The sequence below is a fragment of the Scatophagus argus genome, chromosome 7, assembly GCF_020382885.2.
Source record: "Scatophagus argus isolate fScaArg1 chromosome 7, fScaArg1.pri, whole genome shotgun sequence".
Lineage (NCBI taxonomy): Eukaryota > Metazoa > Chordata > Actinopteri > Scatophagidae > Scatophagus > Scatophagus argus.
Genome location: NC_058499.1, coordinates 15,165,717 through 15,181,006, shown reverse-complemented (window position 1 = coordinate 15,181,006; position 15,290 = coordinate 15,165,717). Strand labels below are relative to the sequence as shown.

At 43.7% G+C, this 15,290-nt stretch overlaps 1 protein-coding gene across 3 annotated transcripts; it reads left to right on the top strand.

Annotated features, from left to right (window-relative positions):
- Nucleotides 1–3,091: 3,091 nt before the first annotated feature.
- Nucleotides 3,092–14,916, top strand: plekhg7 (pleckstrin homology domain containing, family G (with RhoGef domain) member 7). 3 transcript variants are annotated; one of them, XM_046394906.1, is made up of 17 exons: nt 3,092–3,419; nt 3,976–4,737; nt 5,521–5,543; nt 7,792–7,910; nt 8,706–8,746; nt 9,114–9,215; nt 9,665–9,814; nt 10,089–10,184; nt 10,547–10,645; nt 11,236–11,349; nt 11,778–11,952; nt 12,810–12,925; nt 13,246–13,333; nt 13,431–13,510; nt 13,597–13,750; nt 13,858–13,955; nt 14,623–14,916. In XM_046394906.1, exons 2-17 carry the CDS (start codon nt 4,120–4,122, stop codon nt 14,731–14,733), a joined length of 2,184 nt encoding a protein of 727 aa, XP_046250862.1. In that variant the 5' UTR covers nt 3,092–3,419; nt 3,976–4,119; the 3' UTR covers nt 14,734–14,916. The 3 variants fall into 3 exon arrangements, with proteins under 3 accessions (XP_046250862.1, XP_046250863.1, XP_046250864.1); XM_046394907.1 differs by lacking the exon at nt 3,092–3,419 and adding an exon at nt 3,445–3,725; XM_046394908.1 differs by lacking the exon at nt 3,092–3,419 and adding an exon at nt 3,830–3,850.
- Nucleotides 14,917–15,290: the final 374 nt, after the last annotated feature.

Below are 15,290 nucleotides of genomic sequence, written 5' to 3'. Positions count from 1 at the left end.
CAGTTACAGACCTTTTTTTTTGTCTGTGTTTGCCTTATTTTAGAATGTCTCCATATGTCCATTCAGAAAACGCATTATTACAGGCAGGACAACAACATATCACAAAACAAAATCAATCAGTCACCAAAGCTGAAATCACAACATTTTACAGACGGCTGGAGGTAAGCTACTGCGATCTTTCCTAAATTATTTGTGGGGGGGGGAAAGGGACAGAAAATGTGTTAACAGCTGGGTGCGAGTCATGAGGGGGTTTTCCTTTGAGAAGACAACACGGCAATCACAAAACACATAACAAAAGGCCGTCATTGGGTTTTCACATGGTCTGATTTCTTTTCATCATGCACTCAGTTTCACACAAAGGCAGCCACACAAGTCCAGCAGCAACTCCTACAGCAGCAAGACTGACAGCAAAAAACACGGACAAACCAGTAAACGTCTCATTTTCAGCTTACAACAGAACCACACACGGTAGAGAAGTTTATTTCCCCGTGGGCAGGTGTAATGTCTCTGTGTTTTCTGTCTGTTTTCTGTCTTGTTTAGAGTAAAATGTCAGTGTGTCTCTTTTGTGTTTTGTGAACTTTTATCATTTGCTCTCCAGGGCCACCGTACACACCACAGAAGATCCACGGTCTTCTTCCACATCAAAAATACACAGTGACCAGTGCTGGAAAGTCAGAAGATTTTTGTTTTCTTTTGTTTTTTTACTGTACCACATGCATTTTACTGCCACGGTTACTAGCTACTTTTCCGCTCATGTTTTTAAATATGACACTTGTGATAAGCGAAGCAAACACAATGCATTTTCAGAGAGCTTGTAGTGTCTAGTTTCCATGTCACACGATGTCAGATCAGAGGTCTTTTGTGTTGTCGAGTTCCACCCAGTGAGACATTTCTTCGTGTGTGATTTCATCATGTGTGACTTAAAGAGCTGTTCAAGACTACAGGAGCTGAAATCATCCAGCATTTCACACAAAAAAAACACATTAGAGAAACATCCAAAACAGGAATACAAGTGTGTGTAACAGACCTTTACTTTGTTTTGATCTCTAATCATCTCATGACTCCTCAGACTCATCTTGTGACATTTTGCAGGTGCCGGTGCAGGTGTGTGTGTGTATATATATATATATATGTATGTATATAGTGTAGTGTACAAGTACATAAAGTAGTTAAAACTAGCTCCACCTTAACCAGTTACAACAGCAAAATGCAATTCATCAGTGTTCACTATAATGATAATAATAGGGTATTTTTACTTAAGTAAATGTTTTGAATACATCTTTTTTCTTTGCTGAAATTGAGGTATACAATGATGTTGATGATTGGGTGGTGGTGTGGCTGTGGAAACTTCTGCATATTTTAAAAGTGTGAGCCATAAAATATACCAATCATGCCACAAAAACCTTTATTTGTTCATCCTGTTAGTTTTTCAGTTCTATAATAATATAATATTCTGTAATAAATGTCCAGCAGGGAGACAGAGCCCTAAGGGAAGAGGACTGCTGATGGTTTGGACTAGTTAATGTAGCGACTATATTGATACACCAGGCGGCCGCTAGGGGTCAGACTGAGCTGCACTCTCCTTCAAAGTATCCTACAATCCTATTATCTGACCTATATCGCCCTCTAGTGTTGACTTTCAGAACCAACAGGTGATTCTGCTTCTCCCCCACCTCTGTCTGAGAGTTAAATACAAACATGTGCCTGACAAGGCTTTGTCATACTGGTGCCAACGACTGGTTCCTCCTGTAAACATATAAACAGCCCGCAGGTGCGACACAGTAACACACATTTACATCTATATGGCCAAAAAAAGACACATTAAACATTAATAACCAAATATCGTGTGTCTAAAAAATAATAGGTCTATAAAGTTACAAAAACAAAACACTCATTGAGAAGAAAAAAAACGGTTAAAGTAAAATTAGCTTAATTCAAAGTGAGAGGAAAAGAACACAATAAATGGTTTTCACATTACTCCACTATATACACAACAATATACATGAAATAAGTATGCATACTCAAATACAAACTGAGTTACTTCACCTGGGTATTTACACTTTGTGCTATTTTAAACCTCTGCACCACTACTTACTCACAACATTTACTTGACAGCTTGATCAACAAATAAAACGTGACGTGGTTATGTACATTAAAGTGCCCACCATCATAATAAGTAAAAATGATCTCCACCGACCAGCGATTAGGTTATATGTTCAGAACAAACTCTGAAAAAGGGACGACAAGCACTTTTACTCTTAACACTGTAAGTATATTCTGCTACAAAGAGAGAGCCACAGAGAGAGAGGGACAGAGACAGAGAGAGAGGGAGAGAGACAGAGAGGAAGACAGAGACAGAGAGAGCGGGACAGAGACAGAGAGAGGGAGAGAGACAGAGAGGGAGAGAGAGAGAGAGGAAGACAAAGATAGAGACAGAGAGAGCGGGACAGAGACAGAGAGAGAGGGAGAGAGACAGAGAGGAAGACAGAGACAGAAAGAGAGACAGAGAGAGCAGGACAGAGAAAGAGAGAGAGGGAGAGAGACAGAGAGGGAGAGAGAGAGAGGGGACAGAGACAGAGGGAGAGGGACAGAGACAGAGAGAGAAGGATAGAGACAGAGAGGGACACAAAGACAGAGAGGAAGACAGAGACAGAAAGAGAGAGAGAGAGAGCGGAACGGAGACAGAGAAAGAGGGAGAGGGAGAGAGAGAGAGACAGAGAGAGAGGGGACAGAGACAGAGGGAGAGGGACAGAGACCGAGAGAGAGAGGGACAGAGACAGAGGGAGAGGGACAGAGACTGAGAGAGAGAGGGACAGAGACAGAGAAAGAGAAAGAGAGAAAAAGAGAGAGAGAGAGAGAGGAGAGAGACAAAGAGAGAGACAAAGACAAAGAGAGAGACAAAGACAGAGGGAGAGAGGGACAGAGACAGAGAGAGACAGATAGAGAGAGAGAGACATAGAGGGAGAGATAGAGGGGGAGATGGGGGGGCAGAGACAGAGAGAGAGAGACAGACAGATGGAGAGAGAGGGAGAGAGAGAGAGAGAGAAGGACAGAGAGAGGGAGGGACAGAGAGAGAGAAGGACAGAGAGAGGGAGGGACAGAGAGAGAGAGGGACAGAGTATTGATGTTACCAGGCAGTGCAGTTCAGTCGCACCTTCTCACCAGCTCGGTTAACAGCTAGTGGCTCCACTCCCTCCCTCACACAGACCTGCCCCTGTCTCTCTCTCTGTCTCTGTCTCTCTCTCTGTCTCTGTCTCTGTCTCCTCGCGCTTGTGTTTTGACAGAAAACTAAAGTCAGTCAGACTTTCGTCTTCTGAATCTGCGAGCCTGGAGTTAAACCTGCTCACCTCGCCTCCGACAGCAGCGGCAGCAGGACTCTCCGGTCGTTCAGCTCAAGTCGTCGCGAGGCACCGGTGGATGTAAGTAAAGCAGACTCCTTAAACTTTAATGGCTTTCTGTCCAAGCACGTGCGGTTTCTGCTTTCTCGCAGGTGCCACTCAGCACAGCTGACGAACTTTGGGATACGTAGTTGTTTCCTCGTTTCGCCTTTGTTACATCGTGGACGTGCCGAGTAAATTGCTCGCGCGGCTTTGAACAAACAATGAAATGAACCTAATGTGGTGGACAAACGGAAATAAAGGCGACAGATGAATGCCTAACATGTAACCAAAAAAAAGCTAGACGGTGGACGAGACAGCAGGCTGGGACAGGAGAAGTGAAATAAGGTGCATGGCTTCCTTTGGCTCTTCGTGTGTCACTCCACATTGTCAAGACTTATGCAGCTACTGTACAGTGTAACATGAGTGCTGTAGCTTGTGTGTGTGAGCACACCACAAGTCCAGTCCACCTGGTTCGTCCCCTCCACAAACACACTCACTAATGTGCCAATACACACTAAAATATCGTTTTTAGCCTGCTTCATTTTGCTCCTTTTGTCTATTGACACGTTTTCTGCTCTTTTTTCCCCCCCCTCAGAAGTTTGAGAGTTGGACGGTGTGAAACAGTGCTGGAATGCAACAGGATTATCATCTGACCTTAACTCAAAGGAGGCAAAGCAACCAGACTACTGGCTCGCACGTTTTCTGATCTTTGCTGCATTACAATGCCTTTGGGGTTATAATGTCTACACTGAAGCACGTTATTCTGCAAGATAAAGACCAGGACGTTGGGAAGACGCTGGACTGGAGTTACATTGAGTGGGCTGAAAATGAAGTTGTCACCACAGGTGTGGCAAACGCAGAGACACAAACAGACTCTGGGCCTTTTGAGCACAAGGGATGTCAGACCAGCAACCCGGTCATAATGCACATTGATCTCACACGGACACACTCCAAGCTGAGACATTCGTCCCTGGCGGACGTTGACGGCGCGGTTGCACCTTTCTTTCAGTTTGACCGACAGGCTCCTGCACGCATCTCCACGTCCCCCACGCTGAGGAGGATGAGGAGCACCCGGCGTCCTCTGTCGGATACGTGGGATCCTGTGAGGATGGGGAGCACTCAGGAGGAGTGTTCCTCTGAGAGCACCACGTCCCCCCAAAGCCCCATGTCTTCAGTGCACAGAGCCAAGTCTCCTCTTGCAGCAAGCCCCCTCTCCGATGGCGAGACCTGTCAGAGAACCAGATCATATAGATCACAGACTTTTGACGTCAACGGTGTCGCTCCCAAGAGACAAGAATGTCACAGTGCTCATCCTACTCACAGCAAAAGCTTTGAATTTCTTGATAATGAAATACAGGTGAGCTTTTCCTAGTTTTCTTGTGAAACTTTAATTAAAGCATGACTGCTTCCCCTAATCAAACCTCTTCTCAGCATCACCACAAGTGACTGTGCTGTGGTGATGATTTTTTTTTTTTAAACATAAATGGTTACACATTCCTTCCTTGCAGAAATCTTCTCTCCCTCGTTGTGTCTTGCCTCCTGCGGAGGTCACTCACAATGCGAGCTTTTGACAGCAAATGAATCAGCAGTTACATGCACTGACAGCTCTGACCAAGCCCACTGCCTGGAGAGCCCTGGGAAGTGCTCTCCTCGGGCCCCTATTCACCGCAGTCAGCAGTCACCCAATAATGGAGGGGTCAGTGAGCGATGGAAAAAGATAATGGGGAGATCTATTCATCAGCTCGCGGTATTCAACCGAGCGCATTCTCAATAGAGTCCCGACATTCTCCTCAGATATCAGAGGCTTTTGAATCCAAGCGACCACTTAAAACACTGATTCAAATTTGAATGTCTTTGAAAGTGATATAGTGGTGTCGTTAGCAGTAGGAGGTCTTTGCACCCTCTATTTCGTGCTGACTGTACAGTGAGACGGTGCTAATATGGCATAAGCTAAGCTGAAGCGCTAAACAATCAGTGCATTTTTATTGTGTAAAATTATCTGATCCCAGCTTGTTCTGATTTACGCCTTGACTCTGTTTCCACTTCTCACTAGTGCAGCAAACAGTGTTGTATTAGTACATAGAAAGGTTACTATTTAAAGTTTTTCATTGACTGATGCACTATTTTCCTCTTTACGCAGGAGAAAGAACATTTCCATAACAGGTGAGTGTACGCTGGTCTGTTTTGCATGTCATCTCTGCGTCCCAAAAACACCTGGACTTCACTTTCAAGTTTGTCAGAACATGTTTGCATGTCAGGAATGTGGTCAAACTTTTCCTGTAGCTGATAATATGGATTATAGCACCCGCATTTGTTTTTTGTCACTGCGGTACATGTCTGATTTCAATGCTGTGAACCACTGCTGCTTTTGTTTCCGAAATGTCTATGTCACATCGTTTCATTCCCGCAAAAACCTGGAGCTATAACATGTCACTGTGCCATGCCTTCTGGGCTCGCAGGACGCTCGTGAGCGAGGATGATTGGATGTTTAAGGAGCCCCATTGCGCATTCCTTGTCATTCATGTCTTTGTTAATGGAGCATAAGCTTGATGGGTTAAGTTTTGAGAGTCCCATGGTTATGTATGGGCTAGACAAACCCTCATTAAGGCTGTTTTCTCTTGCTGCCACCCACACCCCTCCTAATGGGCTGCCGGGCTCTTCCCCTCACTGGATAATTAGGCAGCTATTGTCCCTGTAATTACACCCTTGCACTGTGCCTCTTACAGTGACCAGAGCCTGCGAGCCATTGGTTGGGACAGTTTTGTTTTTGGGCATCATTATTTCCCTTGTGGTGGGGGGAACAAAACACCCATTTTTACAAGTGTTCTCGCTGGCAGAGAGGCTGAAACAGAGAAAGCTTTCTGAGCGGTCACAAAGCAACAGGATGTCATTGTGAGGATGCCGAGGAATGAACTGTTTGGAGGCACTGACCCGGTTTACAGGAGTAATCGTGCCTTTCTTACTGTCCCATTAGCCACGTATCCGCTGCACCGCTCAGGTGCTGCTGCTGATTTTGATGTTGATCTTGAGTGGGTTGTATCAGTTTACCAGAAAGAACACCGCCTCTGTCAGTGACAGCAGTGAACGGTTTGTGCTTTCACAGTTCAGCAATAGTGTCCCGGAGGAAAAACGCACAACTCCTGTTCGTTTGTTAACTAACTCACCTTCCAAGTAAACGGACATGCAGCCGTGTGGCCTACATGTCCGTTCAAGTTAGTCCCGTTGGCCAAGAAATGCAGCTGCTGTTTGAGGGGATATTATGAGCTGGAGGGGGAGGAACATCTATGAAAGATCATTCAGTCTCAGACTTTAGATTTTGCATATAATAGCAGATGGAGACAGACCTGTACTAGCGTTGTTCCTCTTGCTTGTACTTCTGCTTCAGTTTATTGTATTGTTATCAAAAACAGGGATGTCAAGTCAGTGTTTTTTATGGCCTGATCATGTCCTGATAACCCCTATCACGCAGAAAGTGTGTTAATCTACCCTGAAGTAATGAGGATGTATTATTTCTCCTTTATCTGATCCCTTTATGTGTATCTGTGAACTTTGAGCAGTTCTTCTTAAAGCCAAGACCCTGAACAATTTAGAAGTGAAACCACAGCTTGTTGCCGTGGGTCACGGGCCGCCCATCAGTGTCAGCGCACTGAAAGTGAACCTTACCTTTGGCAAAACCAGCCTGTCTGGTGGCTGTGCAGCTTTTTAGCCATGTTAAACAAACAGAAGCGTCTTGTTGGCATTGGCACAGTTTGGTTTGTGATTGTTGGAGTCGCATTGTCACAGATCAAGTCACACCATATTTACGATCTTTTTTGTTCTTGTATCAAATTGAAACATTCGTGTAGCCGCACCCAGACGAGATATTTAGTCTGAATATTATTTGATGTCAACCTCAACAGTTGCTGCTCGAGCTTTGCCTGAGGCTAAAAGACAGGCCTGTGTTTCTCCAGTCGCAGCCATGCCTAAAGTTACAAACTATGAAAAGGAGACCAAGAGGATTATAACTGGCTCACGCTGACAGCTCGCCGCCTTCCGCACAAATAGGGCAATCTAATAATCAGTAGCTATCCACGCATGAGCCAGACACTCAACACTTATCCTTTATAAATTCTGCTACTCGCGTTAATCGCCAATTTGCTGCACAATGCAGATGGTATGTCAATGGTATTTCAACCATGTAAAATGACAAGAGGAATTCTGTTATTTCCTGCGGCTTTGCGCTAAGCCTATTCTCCTTGTGCTGTATTACATTGACAATAGCACAATAATGGCTCTTCGAACAATGAATGTCACATGTCCAATGAAGCTATCTTGAAAATGTTAAGCATTACTACCAGTTGTAATCGTAGCATGATAGCCAACAGAAGTGGGCTTACATGTGAAGACGTTCACCTGCTCACTGTCCCCTCAGGCTTCAGGAGAGGAGAAGGAGCTCTGTGGTGGTCAGCCTGCCCGGACTGGATGTTTCACCAGGAGACCTTTTTGTATCCAATGGGGCAGTAGACATGTTAAATGGTTCCAACTTCTGTGGTAAAAATCCTTTTTCACACTATATATTATGTTCTAACGGTGTTGCTTCTTACCTTGTTGACCAAGCGACTGATTTAAGCCCATCAGTCCAAGCAGAGTGCACCCATTTTCAGCTGTGCTTCCAGATGAACTGATGCAGGAGTATCCGACTACCTGTGAATATACGAATAGCCCCAGTCATTGATAATAACGTGTGCTCGCATGTCGTTATGGCAATCCAAGCAGCACGTGAGCATCCAAGTTGTTTCTCGTTCTTCATAATGAGGGAAGAGGCTCTAAAAAGTTGACTAAATACTAAAAGCTTTGATGCATTTGTAAACTATTCACAGTCAAAATGTTGGGCTCGTCTGAAGTCTGAACAGTAACGTGGTTTGACTCGAGAAAGGCCTGAAGTTGCTTTGAGAAAATGTTTGTGTTTGCACTTTCCAAAGTTCAGCGTGTATTATTCTTTAGTTAGAGGGACGTAGTAAGCTTATAGTTGCTGTCTCTTCACCAGAAACCTTGCGGGTTTCGTTCAGTTGTTGAATTACTGCTCTGTAATGAGCTTTTACTACTGACAATTGCCAAATTTGAATTCATTTGCATATTTTACCATAGTTTTTGGACAGTCCTACATCTTGTGTATAATTCAGCATAAAACGTGAATGCCAGTAGCATAAGCCCTCCTGTCTACCACAGTTTTGACAACACTCTACACTAGTTTGTATGTTTGATTCTAATCCTGCCTATTGCATAACACACACACTTGATTGTTTTTTTGTTGATGACCAGTATTTATGTTTGTCATTTTTACAGATACTAAGAAGTCGAAGTGGCCTTTTTCAAGGCGTAGTACGGTAGGTGTGTTGTTTGTCTGTCATGTTGTTGTGTGTGACCAGCGCCAGTAATGTGCTCGTGGTTTGTTTTGGTGTGCTTTGTTTTAGCGGTGGCCAGTTAGTTTGGACATTGTTCTCTGACCCACTTCTCAAAGCAGATTAATGTGGTTCGTCTTATCCCTTTTGGCTCTTTTGTAATTGGTCAACACTTGACGCATGCAGAACTTGAGCCAAACTTTAGTTTTTCAACATAGTTTTTCAGTGCTGTCGATTGGAGAAATATTTGACCAAATAACAATTTTAACCCACAGGTCTTGGTCAAGACACATTTTTACCCTTTTTCAAAATCTGCCTAATTAAAGTGCGTGTCTTTCCTTTTGCCTTTCAGACTAAAGGGAAGTCACAGACAGGCACGGCATCAGATGTTGAAAAATATCTGTCGACATCACAGATTCAAGACTGGAGAAACTCTGACCTTCAGAGGTATAAGGTGAGAAATGAAAAGTGTCCACAGCAAAATCCCTTAAGTGTTCAGACTGTTTGAAGTGTAAATCATCGTGTTTGTTCTGACTGTGCAGTGACTTCTAATCCAAGTAAACTCAGCTTGGCTTTGAACAACCAAGAGATCCAGATTTCCAATCCAAATACATCTGTGTTTAACAAGTGACTCAGAAATAACAGCAGGCAGTCAGAGAGAAGCTCCTGCAACGTTTAAATGACACAAGTTGTGCAAGAACCAGAATTTCTAGACGGTAACCAGTTAGGTCGACTCTGAGCACATATGTAAACAAACACTCACATGCGCATGAGTGTATCAGGATGGTGGCAGGAGCTTTATGCTGACATAATTTAAAGTTTTTATACAAACACACTTTCTGAGGTGTAAATAAATGTCCGTGTTCATGTTTCTTTTTCTTTTTCTTTGCTGTCCCTGCACAGGACTACTCTCTGGCCGAGTTCCTGCGGGACCAGTCTTCCCAGGTGAGCGCCACCTCTGACCCACAGGGCTTCAAGAGACAGGAGACCATCTGGGAACTCTTCACCAGCGAGTGTGTGTACTTCCTGGATCACCTCATGGTTCTCAAAGAGGTGAGCTTATATATAATGCACACACACACACACACGTGCGCGAATACGCCCAAAGACGCACACACAGCACCACAAATAAAGTGACCAAACCCAAATGAAACCCAACACCTGATGCTTTGTGTTTTTCCCCCTGTCACTGAATTCTTGCCAGTCAGGGTCATGTAAAAGTCTCGTTGGGATTTCTATTCTTTCCAGCAGTGGATTAGAAATTTAATGCTGGCGCAACCAATAGCCTGAGCTTACTCTCTCTCTCTGACTTCTTTGTTGCTTTCAGGTGTTTTCCGCCACACTCACAAACCTGCAGATGAGGAACTGTCTGACCGATGTCGACTCGTGGAGGCTGTTTGCAAACCTCAACGAGCTTTGCCTGGTGAGACACGATGCAAATAAGCACCGCTATTATGTAAATGATTACAAACAACAGCAGCCTTCTTAGCATTATAATAATACATTTTGTTGTGCAAGACTCTTACTGTCTTACTCTTGAAAAAAGTGCTCTCGATCACAAGATGATGAATGATTTATTTGTAAGTCAGACTGAAGCTCAGCATTAGTGTGATAAAGTAAATTGGGTAATTTAGAAGCAGCGAAAGTGGGAGATAAATTTAAAATGTAAAAATTTAGCAATAAATCTGCTCTTTTGTGTAACTTCTTCTAACCAGCTGAATGTGACTGAGGTGTGTGTGTGTGTGTTGGATGGCTGCGTGGTGACCTGAGTGTTTTCTGCTGCAGGTGAGCTTTGGTTTCCTGAACAACCTTCTCCGCGTCATCAAGGACACGTTGGAGAATGCTGAGGGTGGCGGGCCCACCCTGCTGGAGCTGCTGAGCAAGGCAAGTGTGGCTCGCGTGTGGGGACACACACAAACACAAACACAAACACATTCATTGTGACTGCAGAACACACTTTGGATTGATTCACACACTGATGTTTTTATTTTTTGGACGAACCTGATTCCATGTTCAATCGCAGACTGAAAATAAAACCAGCAGTCAGTATTTGTTCAACTAAATATCAGAACTCACAATCAGTCAATACACTACCAATAATCAAAGACTGTGCTAATTAAAATCATAATATGTTAATATGTTAAACTACATGATCATTCTGTAATTTAACAGCACTACTCTTATCTGTTGCGGTCGTCAGTCTGACTACCGAAGCCTCTTCAAATGAAAATATGAATAATAAGAAATGGTGTCGGGATCATGTTGAAAAAAAAATTAATCTACAAACAATCCTAGTTTCATCTTTTAGTCACTGTTGTGCTCCAAAGCTCAAAAGTTATTTCACACACAGATTTTGTGCTTGTACCCAGACTGGCATCTTCTTCTTGCCTTTTTATGGTCTCTTTATCTTAATGGCTGATGTGACCCAGCAGTCTGTATCCTGATGTTTGTTCACCACTCCTGTCTGTTGGCAGGCTTTCCAGGAGAGCATATGTCACTGCCTGCAGAAGTACTGCCTCAACTACTCAGCGGCTCTGCTTTATCTGGACAGCTTGAGGGCCAGAGAGGACTTTGGATCCTACGTGAAGGTACAAGAGGAAGCTCACTGAAAGCAGCTAAATTGTGTGTGTGTGTGTGTGTGTGTGTGAGAGAGAGAGTCAAAGCGGTGGCAAGGACGCCATGTACCTTGACAACGTGGTGGGCAGTGCAGTGCCAAGTGTAAGCTGGGACACACAGCAACATTGCTGCCTCATCAAACATCATCAAACAAGCAGCTCAGTGTCACCAAGGCCTGCCAAAGAGAGGAATGTGACCATTTGTCCCATGTGTAACCTTCCATGTCATCATGCTTATGTATTTGTCTTTTATTGTGTTCTGCTCTCAGATCTCGCTTCTCTTCACACACATTTCACTGCCCGCCCCCACCATCACCCCTCCGTTCTGACAAACACTGTGTCAAGCACTTTCACCCCTCTGACCTCCTTCTTTTTCCTCTTCTCTCTCTCTTTCTCCCCAGTGGTGTGAGAGGAACAAACAGTGCCGGAGGCTTCAACTGCGCGACCTGCTGGTGGCACCATTGCAGAGGTTAACCCGATACCCGCTTTTGTTGCGGAATATAGCAAAGAGGTGTCAGACAGACGATGAGACCAGAGGCCTGCAGGTTATAGCAGAGCAAGTGGACACGTCTATATGTGAGCACCATTACTTGTGTTTTATTGAGGAAGAAAAAAGTTATATGATGTTACCATCTTCCTACCTAATGAGCCTCGACTGTCGATCAGCTCATCGTGACTCAAGTGTTTCATCAGTCAGGTGTTTGTCAGCTGGTGGTTTACAAACATATTAACATTCAAGAAGTATGTTAAGCAGATGTAAGTGTGGTTATCTCAATCAACACAAACAGAGCAAACAAGCTAGATGCCTTGGACGGCAGCCAGGAGCCCTCAGGACCGCTCATTCTTCACAGCATGCTTTCGCCTGCAGACCTGTTGTGGCGGTTTACTCTGTAACTAGATGGACAGGCTGTGGGAAATGTGCTGAAGCAATGCACCTCAATGTCATTTTGTTGTATTGAACAAATAACCTTAGCAAAACCAAACAGCACAGACTCACAAATCTTTAAAGGCATACTTTCCCATAACGATTAAAAAGGTGTGGCAGAGCAGCATGGGTGACAAAGATTACGGTAACAAAGGTTAAGATGTGTAGGGCAGCGTCCCCTGGGTGTGGGGATGTATTTACTGTCAGAGCTGAGTGTGCTCTCTCACGACATGGTCACGCCTGTGCTGGGAAGGCACTTTCCACTGTACAAAAAGACACAACAAGATAATAAAGTAGTGCTCTATTAGATATGTTGTGACAACCAGTTATTTGAAATTTCAATGGTGTTATTAAGGTCTTACTAAAGCACATGATTGTGCTTATGTTTAATAAACAATTTGATCTTAAACAGTGTAGTACTTGTAGTGTTTTGGGTTTTTTTTAGCAGTGCATTTAAGTCGGAGGTTTTTTGCATCTCTTGAATGAAATGGGGCCTCTCTGCTTCCAGGTGATTTAGAGGGAAAGGTGAAATGGTTGGATAACTACCAGAAGGTGAAACAGCTGCGAGACGCCCTGGTGTGGCTGCCTGTATGGGAGAGAGACAAGCGTGCCTTCATCCCCGAGGTCTGCCTGCTCGTGTGTGTTTGTGCATGTGCATAGTATTTGTCTGTGAGGGCTTTGCTAATAGCGTATGAGTCACAGATATGCAACGACGCGTCTCCCTCCAAATATCTTTTGCATTCAGATAAGATGATCTGTTTGTTTAGCTGTATGTGAAATCAGATATCTTGTAAAGCAAACAAAATAATTTCAGCGTATTCACATTTGACGGAGCAGCGTGTCATGAGCTCTTACTTAAGTAGTAGAAAATCAGATCTTTATATGAGATATCAGTTTACATGTCAAAAGGTGAAAATGTTTTGTTCTGGCGGCTTCTGTTTCAGAATCTGAAGCATCTCTTAAAGGCTGTCACTCTGGAAAATCTCATTTCTCACAGAAGTCTGCTGCACGAAGGGAAACTGGTGCTCACAGGTGTGCACGGCTGGCGTCACCGCCAACACGTTACAAACAAGCTCAGTGATTGGACTTGAGCAAAATCTTACACCATCTTTGTTTGCTTCGTCACTAGAGAACACAAAGCTTATAGACGTCTATCTGTTCCTGTTTGACGAATTCCTGCTGATCACAAAGATAAAGAGAAACAAGAAAGTATGTGAACACTGCAGATATTCAGTTATAAGTTTGCACAGAAGTCTGAACGGATTGTTCATAGTGTGTCTTGTCTTCGTGTGTAGAGGTCCGTCGGTCCAGAGGCGAATCCCCTGAGGCTGCCACAGAACCTGGAGCTGGATCAGCTGTTGAAAGAGGGATGCACCTTCACAGTTCTGGACCAGCCCGTCTCTCTGGACCGACTGCAGCTCAAGAACATTGATCAGCTCAACGCCTCAAGTAATAACAGCATTATCGTATAGCCAGCAAAATGAAAACATCAAGCCAGGTGTTGATAAACTCCTTTGCAGTCAGTATCGTGATGTAATTTTGTGCTTCCTTTGCAGCATCGGGGTTGCCTCATTCTTTCATAATCATGCACCAGAACCGCTACCAGCAGTGCATCGGGGCATTCATCCTGCAAGCTGCGTCAGAGTCAGCCAAGGTAGATTCACCTCAACCATGAATTTCTTAAAAGTTACAAAAGGCATGCAGTCTTTTAAAAGCTGGCGGAGTGCTGATTATATTCTCATTCGACATCAGAAGCCGATTCGTCAGTTGTATCCAAACATTTCTGCTCTCTGGGTAGCGTCGACGCAAGATTTCACTGGAAAACCACAAAATAATGTCTTTAAATGTGTATTTTGCAAAAGGTAGTTTTGTGTGTTGTTATTTTCGGTATTCACTTGCATTGTATTTACATGTACCACATATGCTTGCAATTACTTAATGGACCTTATTGGAAATGTGATTCCATTGTGTTCTCCATTGTATTTTGTCTCCAAACGTACACACCTTATATCCGCTATAGTTTAACTTATACATTGCCATGCAGTTAGGAACACTTATTAGTTTTTTGAAATTATGCAATTTACAGTATAATTTACATTAATTTTGTTTTTTCTGTAAATGGAGGAAGTTTTTAAGTGACTTGTCTGGGAGGATCGCACATCTTTTGGACTGTTTCATGAGCTGTTGAGTGAGGCTGACTGTTCTTTATAAACAAAGGGTGATACAAAGAAGTAAAAGAAGCAAACTATTCAAATGGATGATAACTACAGGATCAGCCTGATCGTATTTCTCTTCATGAGATTTTTTTTTTTTTTCTCCAGAGAGTGTGGATGTCAGAGATAGAGGGTGCTGTGACAGCACTGCTGAAGCTGGACTCTCAGCAGCCGCGAGTCAAGAGCTCCTCACTGTGGCTGGAGTCCTCACAGATCTGAACCGTCGAACAGCACGAGAAGCCATCTGAAACATCTCCACCGTCAAACATGCCCTCACTGTCTCGTCTCCTCGTGTTTTGTAAATGACCGTTTTAGCACTAGGACCGTTGTGTAAACTGAATGTTTGCCTTGAAAGGCAGCTGCTGTAGTAATGTACAATAAATATGTGGTTATGTAGTAAAAGTTGTCCTGAAATGTGTTTTTCCTTAAAGCCCCTCATCTGATTCTTCTATGCACTCAAACATCAAATTCAGTGGCGTTCAAGGATCTGACAAGGACAAATTCACCTCAAGTTCCATTTAGTAGCCGTTCTTGAGCTTTTGATCTCAAGTGCTCTTCATCAGCAGATGGCGTTTGCTCAGTTGGTTTCATTTCAATTTTCAAGCCGGCTTGGACCAGAAGAGCTTTAAAGTGAAATATGAACACCAACAATACCATGAGAAATGAGCAAACTCCATCTGCTGACGAAGATCAGGTGATAATATATGATGGAAACATTCCAGAGCAGCTACTAAATGGACCTTAAGGAAAGACTGACTTGCCAACTGCTGTGTCTA

Excerpts from the sequence above, each read along its gene's own strand:
- plekhg7 (XM_046394906.1), top strand. The coding sequence starts at position 4,120 with ATGTCTACACTGAAGCACGTTATTCTGCAAGATAAAGACCAGGACGTT. Across the intron at positions 9,216-9,664 it reads CTGACCTTCAGAGGTATAAG|GACTACTCTCTGGCCGAGTT; the intron begins GTGAGAAATGAA and ends GTCCCTGCACAG. Across the intron at positions 13,334-13,430 it reads AGGGAAACTGGTGCTCACAG|AGAACACAAAGCTTATAGAC; the intron begins GTGTGCACGGCT and ends CTTCGTCACTAG.